Source organism: Cebus imitator, unplaced genomic scaffold, assembly GCF_001604975.1.
Source record: "Cebus imitator isolate Cc_AM_T3 unplaced genomic scaffold, Cebus_imitator-1.0 Scaffold1, whole genome shotgun sequence".
Classification (NCBI taxonomy): domain Eukaryota; kingdom Metazoa; phylum Chordata; class Mammalia; order Primates; family Cebidae; genus Cebus; species Cebus imitator.
Genome location: NW_016107316.1, coordinates 11,850,078 through 11,858,486, shown reverse-complemented (window position 1 = coordinate 11,858,486; position 8,409 = coordinate 11,850,078). Strand labels below are relative to the sequence as shown.

The window sequence follows — 8,409 nt, the reverse complement described above, 5'->3', positions numbered from 1 at the left end:
AGACCAAGTTATAAGACTGTCTAATTTTTGTACTTTTGATAGAGATGAGGTTTCACCATGTTGCCCAGGCTGGTCTCGAACTCCTGAGCTCAAACAATTCACCTGCCTCAGCCTTCCAAAGTGCTAGGATTAAAGAAAGGCATGAGCCACTGTGCCCAGCCAACCTAAGTTTTTTTAAGGTGTTGAAAAGCAAAGCATCTTGAGCACAGCATGGCAAAAAGAGATTATTTCAAGATGGATGTTAGGGAAAATGCGAGATTTATGATCACAGTCAATTTTTTGTACCACGTCTCTCCCAACTGATAAAATTTTGAAGATGAGTGTTTGTCTTTTAATAGAAAACATGAGAAAATTAGAAATGAATGGAATTTTGTTTTCCTAACACTTACTGAATGCCAAACACGTTCAAATATGCATAACACCTTCTTGTTTTAAAGGAATTGTTATTCTCATAGAGTCTCTTTCCATGACTGCAGGAGACTTACCAAACTCCCTCCCAGCAGAACCACATTACTTGTGAATATCAGGTTTATGTTCTCTAGCACTTCTTGGCATTTGAACATGCAGGTTTCTGTAGCTGAAATGTCCCATCACCCCCACCTCCCCATTGGTTACCTTTTTTTAACCCCTCATAATCAACTGGAATATCACTTCCATCCGTGATCACAGCACTTTCGGAGGTCAAGTCTGGCAACTGTTTGAGACCAGCTGGGCACTATAGTGAAACCCTGCCCCTTCCCACCAAAAAATAAATAAACAAGAAACACACTTCCTTTGGTGGTATTGATTCTAAGACTTGGAAGGATTGATGTTCATCTTTCTTAATTTTGCTTTTTTTTCTTTAATTTTGCTTTTTTCTTTAAGCTCTGTTGGATTTGAATGCCCATCTTTCGGATCCCATAGTATCATGGATTATATTTTTGTTGAAGCTCTTTTATTCTATTCTAATTGCCTTTTATTAAACCTATACTCTCGAGGACAGACTGTTTTGTTCTCAGATTCTTCATATACACCTCATTGCCTAGCATACAGGAGAATGAATCAATATTTCAACTGTGTAATGAATGGGTAAATGATTGAAAGAAAGGATATAATGGCTAATCTCTTAGGGATGCAGGTACTGAAAAGAGGATGTTTTGATTTAACAAACATGGCAATCGTTTCAAAATTATTACAGTTAATAAAATGATGACTGGCTAGCAGTATGAAATTTGAGCCTCAATAGTTTAAATACTGAGTGTTGTATCTTTCACAAACAAGCCAGACGTACCTTATGGGTTCCTTCAAAAAAGTTTCCAGCAAAAACTATTTTAATGTTGACTCAAATGTAGTACTGTATTTGTGTTCCATTAGCTCTCAGATCTTAAATACTACCTTTACTTTTCATTCCAAAAATACGGAGAAAAAACATATCAAATGAATAATTTTGTTTTAAAATAAGTGGAAAACTTTTAAGCTAGAAGATATTTAGGTTTTTTTTTAAAACCAATAATAGAAAATTCTCTGGTATTACTGATTTTTCCAGACTTACTCACTTATGATTATAGCATTATCGTTATGAGTTCTGATCTGTCCAGTGTGTAACTGTGAACTTGTGAAGTGTTTCTTCCAAATTTAAAGTTTATTTTATTATTTTTATTTATTATTTTATTTTTTGAGACAGAGTCTTGCTCTGTTGCCCAGACTGGAGTGCAGTGGCATGCTCTTGGCTCACTGCAACCTCCTCCTTCTGGGTTCAAGCAGTCCTCCTGCCCCAGGCTCCTGGGTAGCTGGGATTACAGGCGCAGGTCACCATGCCCAGCCAGTTTTTTTGTATTTTTAGTAGAGATATGGTTTTACCACATTGGCCAGGCTGGTCTTGAACTCCTGACCCCAGATGATCCTCTCACCTCAGCCTCTCAAAGTGCTGGGATTACAGGCATGAGCCACTGCTACCAGCCTATCGTTTTTATTTATTTTTCTTGTGGGGGTAGCAGGGCCTCTTGTCACTCAGGCTGGAGTGCAGTGGCACAATCACAGCTCACCAAAGCCTCAACCTCACAAGCTCAGGTGATCTTTCCACCTCAGCCTCGTTGGCAGCTGGGACTATAAGTGCCTGTCACCACATCTGGCTAATTTTTATATTTTTGGTAGAGACAGGGTTTCGCCTTGTTGCCTAGGCTGGTCTTGAACTTCTGAGCTCAAGCAGTCCACCTGTCTCAGTCTCCCAATGTCCTGGGATTATAGGAGTGAGTCACCATACCTGGCTTTTTTTTTTTTTCCTTTTTCTTTTTCTTTACTTTTTTTTTTTTTTTTTTTTTTTTTTTTTTTTTTTTTTTTTTTTTTTTTTTTTTTTTTTTTTGAGACTGGTTCTCACTCTGTCAGAGCAGAGTGCAGGGGTGTGAACATGGCTCACTGCAACCTCAGCCTCCTGGGCTCAGCTCTCAGCTCCTGAGTAGCTGGGACTACAGACCTGTGCTGCCTTGCTTGGCTAATTTTTAAACTTTTTGTAGAGATGGGAACCCACCATGTTTCCCATGCTAGTCGCAAACTCCTCTGCTTAAGTGATCCTCCCTTCCAAAGTGCTGGGATAGCAGTCATGAGCCCCTGCTGTCTGGCTTCTTTTAGGTTTTATCCCTGAGGTTTATGTTATGAATTGTCAAAAGAAGGTTAATTTTTTTAAATGATGTTTATAAGAAACTGATCCTTCAGGTAGTATCCCTTCGAGTATTGTTTCTATCTTCGTTGACTTTTTTGGTTGTACTGTTTTTAACATAGGCTTTTGTTTATTGCCAAATGGCTCTGTCCATCTGTATTTTATTTATTTATTTATTTATTTATATTTTTTCTTATTTTTATTTAATTATTTTTATTTTTTTTTACAAAGATGGGGTTTCACCATGATGACCAGGCTGGTCTTGAACTCCTGACTTCAGGTGATCCACCCACCTCAGCCTCCCAAAGTGCTAGGATTACAGGTGTGAGCCACCGCGCCCGGCCTTATTTTTTTATTTTTTTAAGGCTAGCCAAGTGAAGCAGTGGGAGTGGAGAAAGAACAAAGAAATCTGTAACTGGCTGTGATCAATTAGTTGTAAACACCACTGCACTTGGACCAGCCTCCATCTGTATTTTCAAGATATGTGCTTCAGCCAGTTAGTCTTAATCAAATGAAGAGCTTTTTATAAATATTATTGTAATACTCAAAACAATGTGCTGATTTTTCTTACTTCAGTATATTAATTTGTGTAACTACCTTTTAATTTACAAGTACACGTAGATAATTGTGTTTTTTCTTCACCAAACAGACCATTCAATGTCCCAGCCTATTATGGTACAGAGAAGATCTGGACAGGGTTTTCATGGAAACAGTGAAGTAAATGCAATACTGTCTCCGCGATCAGAAAGTGGAGGCCTTGGTGTGAGCATGGTAGAATATGTACTAAGTTCTTCTCCTGCTGATAAATTGGATTCTCGATTTAGGAAGGGAAATTTTGTAAGTATTTTGAATAAAGAAATATTTAATATTTGCTTGAGAGTTATTTGGTTACATTACTTTTATTTTTTTAAATCAGTTTATTTTTCTGTGCCCTTCCTGTAGCTAAAGGAAATTTTGTGACTTATTGCTGTTCTTTTCTTCTGCTTAGCCACTTAAAAAACATGAAATGATAGAAACACTGGAAATATTTATGGATCTGAACCATGTTGCAAAAGTCAAATTTTACTAATTTTAAAACATAATCTGCAAAATTAAAATTGCTTATTCCTGGTAGTGCTTGATCTGAAAGTAACTAAACAAAATTGTCTACGCATTAAAGAAAATTTTAATCTAGTTTGTGGTGTTAACTGCTTTTCCAGCACCGCTATAGTTAAGGTTGCCTTAGCCCTTCTGTTATAAATTACTAGTTTGTACTCAATTTTTTGGCCTTTGATAAATTAGTTGACTACGAAATTAAATAAGATTCAATGCTTTTATTGTTGACATGCACTATAGTGTAGTTTTAGGTCACCTTATGGTGCCTTTTTTTGTGTTCTATTAAATATTCAGAATCAAACAGATTCTTTTTCCTCAGGGCACTAGAGATGCTGAAACAGATGGACCTGAGAAAGGAGATCAAAAAGGCAAGGCTTCTCCATTTGAGGAGGACCAAAACAGAGATCTTAAACAAGGAGATGATGATGATTCTAAAATAAATGGCAGAGGTTTGCCAAATGGAATGGATGCCGATTGCAAAGATTTTAAGTAAGATTTTAACTTTCTCAAGAAGAAAAGCATATCTTTTTAGGGATTATTATTATTAGTTGATGTGACTGATTCAGACATTTTCATCATTTAGGTTTATTTCCTTTGAACTTTGTGTTAATCTGGACAAATTTTATTTTTTTCTGTAAAGAAAATTAATGATTGTGAATCATTTAAAATAATCTTCAAACCAGTCTCTAAAACAGTGCATTCTGTTGAAGGAGTGATATTAGAAGCTGCACTTACTTTTCTGCTAATATAATAGTCCAAATTTGAACTTTCTCCCTCTCTCTTAAATTTTAGTGAACTGTAGGTTTACTCTGATTTTCCCCCCCCTCTTGGGGGTGCTTTTGAGCACCTTTCAGTGGAGTTTTCTTCCTTCTGAGTATTTATGCCCTGCCTCCCATTTAACTTCTAATCTTAGAAAAGAGGAGACAAAATTAGCTTAGGAGCAGTAATCTTTCTTACAATATATAAGTTTGTGCTAATAGTTAATATTATTCCTGAAAATAGCAAATGGGGAACATATTAGAGACTTTTAAAAGTTAGCTTTAAGCTTATAATTTTTTACATTATAGCTTTTTATTGTCTTTTTATGGCAGTTAAATAAGTACTTTAGCCTTTGGTCTTAGATTAGACAGTATACATTTATCTACATATTAGGGAGTTGTTTCTTTGTACTGATTTTCTATACTTTAATATTTCAGTATTGAGGTGCTTTGGAGCCTGTACCTGAAAATGAGTGTTTCTTTGCGGTCTTATGAACCATGAAATCTTAGATGAAAGAGTATTAGGTATATGGTGGGTGGTATACTTTTACATTTATTGCCTTTAATTATCAAAATAACAATGCTTCTTAGAAACAGTGCCATTTCTATCTGTTGTGAGTGCAAAAAAGCATCCAAAACCAGTAAACCTCTTTTGACAATAAATTTAATGATACTCAATTTTAGAACTTTATTCTGAGTTTGTCCTTCACTATTACCTAATCTAAGTTTTAGTCAAGGAAATGCATTTAAAATTCAGTTGATGATAAAACCTTCAGAGTATATATTTATAATTGAAGTGTTAATACACCATTAACTATAGCAAGAAAATAGCACCACTGATAGCATTACGTTTTTTTCCTAATGTCCTCAATTTTTGTTACATATGAGTTATTTTGTGTGAGAGGTTATTCTTCTCCCCTGAAATATTAATGTGGACTTTACATTTATTAGCATTCTGATTTAATTACATTAAGTTTTAGATATGTGTTCAATTACTAATTATTTTAGATAGAGTATTAGTTACTACTTGACAATGTTAAAATGTATTAACACAGTCAACAGCTGTGGTCATATCGTCACTATGCCAGCACATCATTAATTTCCACATTAACTGATTGATATGTCATCAATATATACATATTGGAGTAGAACAGAAATGATTAAAAGAACTATAGGACACTTTTTTTTAAGAAAAATTGTCTGGTTTTAAAGAATACCCTTTTAGTTTTATCTTTTCTTTCCATATGTTCCAAATGAAAAATGAGCCTTTGGAGCATTCATGTACAAAATTAGGTGTGGCTTAAAGGGAAAGGAGTTAGAAGTCATCTAATTTTGCAAGAACAAAATGGTTGATGTTTAAATCAATTGTAACTTTGCTTAAATATCTATAGAGAACAATTCTTATAATCAAGAGACTGCTTTGCAAACTACACTGTATATGTTACCAAATTTCTTCCAATACAGAGCACCTGAAGTTGGGCAGAGTTAGACAAATGTAGCAGCTGGCACTAAAAGCCAGGTAGAACAGTACTGCCACTTACTTAATATACTCATGTTTAAATATACTGTGAATGCATGGTTACTCTGAAAAATAAATTCTTTTTTACAAAGGAAAGGATCCTATATGAAATATTTATGTATAAAACAAGATAAACGACAAATGAGGATTATGGCTAGAAATGTAAAAATGAAGTTTAGACCATGAAGGTTATTAATAAAAAGAGGAGCCAATGCTTAAAATTTAGTCCAGTGTTAATGAATTCCTTGTGAAAAATTAAGGAGGCTGTATAGTAGTAAGGTCTTTTTATTTTAATGTAGAAAGATCTTTTCTTGCTGTGTATACTTAATTTTTGATAAATGTCATACATTTCCATTTCTTTCTGATGGTTTAAACTGAACTATTTGGTATGAGAAACATGGTCTTTGAAGGGCTTTCATAGAGGGCTTTCACAAATAGTTTCTTTTGTTCTTATTAGTTGGAATCAAAAGGTCATCTCTTAAGTCTCCTCAGTAAGAAAACTGCAGCTCAAAAGATGACATGACTTGCTCAAAATCATTTTTAAAAGACAAAGTCGGGAGTCAGCCTTTTGACTTACTGTGTACAGTGCCTTTTTCCTGTTGCATCTCACATTTTGGCCCCTTAAATAATGAGGACCATAATGATCTCTTATGGCCAGTTTTTTTCTTAAGTATTATTAAGCAGGATGTTATGGCACAATTATGTGTTGAGGGGGCAGGACAGCAGTATGATAAGTGGGTTTTGGTTTTGAGCTTTTTCATATTTGCCACATAATAATCTGTTTATATACTGTTCCTTGTGGCTGTGACTTGAGACAGAGATTTCAGGTAGTATGTAAGTTGTGATGCTGGCCAGTTTTTCTAATTTGTAAAGTTGAGTTATGTTGTTCAGATTGAAGGGAGTAATCATTAATAATACCTCAAATCATGCCATCTCTTAAGTAGAAAGTTATATTAAATAGAAAAAATGTGATAAGGTGGCATAGTGACTCAGAATGCCTTATTCACTGTGTTTTATGACCATTTGTTTTTTGTGATTTTTCTACTTTCCCATTTCATCTTTTGACTTGTTGCTTTTATTCATAATACTTTTCTATTTTCTTTATGTAGTCGTACTCCTGGAAGTCGTCAAGCCTCTCCAACTGAAGTAGTTGAGCGCCTGGGCCCCAATACTAACCCCTCAGAAGGACTGGGGCCCCTTCCTAATCCTACAGCTAATAAACCACTTGTTGAAGAATTTTCAAATCCTGAAACTCAGAATCTGGATGCCATGGAACAAGTTGGTCTGGAATCCTTACAGTTTGACTATCCTGGTAATCAGGTACCAATGGACTCTTCAGGAGCTACTGTAGGCCTTTTTGACTACAATTCCCAGCAGCAGGTAAAGCATGCTCTTTGTTTAAGAAGGTCCTTTTAACTGTATACTGGTTTAGCCTGAAGTGCTATGTGGCATTGAAATGAGTGGTAGGGGTTTTAAGTACTAAATGTTTTATTGATTAAAGTGTCCTTGTATTTGAGAAAGAACTGTTTAAAAGGTTTTATTCAGATTTCTAATTAGAAATGAAAGATTTTGACACTAATCTTTGTATTAAATATTTTCCAAATAGCTCTTTCAGAGGACTAATGCACTAACAGTTCAGCAGTTAACTGCAGCTCAACAGCAGCAATATGCATTAGCAGCAGCTCAGCAGCCACATATAGGTGAGTCTTCATAAGTTCTCATTTTGACCAGACTAATTAAAAAAGTCTTGTTAAAATGTTTAGGATGTTTCACTTCATTTACTGATTGGTGAGGTTTTGTTACTTTTTTGGAACATCTGAGATCAACAAGTAATAGATTATATGACAAAGGTATTCATTAACTAGGGAATTGTTTCTGATTATTTACATCACTGGTTAAATTAAATAAAAATCTGTGATTTGATAAAAGTTGTCATCACATAAGTTTTTCTCCAATGCGAAGCTGAGAAAGTCAGACACCTGGAAATTCAAATTTAGTTATCTGTGTCCATTATCAAGTCAGTATGCTCATTTAAATTATGTGGTCAGTTTTAGAGTAAATGTGATGTGGTGCTGAGAAGAATGTATATTCTGTGGATTTGGGGTGGAGAGTTCTGTAAATGTCTGTTAGGTTTGCTTGGTCCAGGTCTGAGTTCAAGTCCTGGATATCTTTGTTAATTTTCTGTCTCGTTGATCTGTCTAATATTGACAATGGGGTGTTAAAGTTTTCCACTATTATTGTGTGGGAGTCTAAGTCTCTTTGTAAGTCATTAAGAACTTGCCTTATGTATCTGGGTGCTCCTGTATTTGGTGCGTACATATTTAGAATAGTTAGCTCTTCTTGTTGCATTGATCATTTTACCATTGTGTAATGTCCTTCTTTGTCTCTTTTGATCTTTGTTG

General features: G+C 35.0%; 1 protein-coding gene across 21 annotated transcripts in view; it reads left to right on the top strand.

The window, feature by feature from the left end:
* The window catches only part of PUM2 (pumilio RNA binding family member 2), a 110,366-nt gene that overhangs the window by 37,361 nt on the left and 64,596 nt on the right, over nt 1-8,409 (top strand). For 20 of the 21 annotated variants that reach the window (XM_037737612.1, XM_037737610.1, XM_017526481.2 and 17 more), the window contains 4 exons: nt 3,285-3,472; nt 4,050-4,219; nt 7,117-7,387; nt 7,614-7,707. In XM_037737612.1, the coding sequence (XP_037593540.1) occupies nt 3,285-3,472; nt 4,050-4,219; nt 7,117-7,387; nt 7,614-7,707 (723 nt within the window). The remainder of the gene's footprint in view (nt 1-3,284; nt 3,473-4,049; nt 4,220-7,116; nt 7,388-7,613; nt 7,708-8,409) is intronic. The other variant, XM_037737616.1, reaches the window with a different exon arrangement.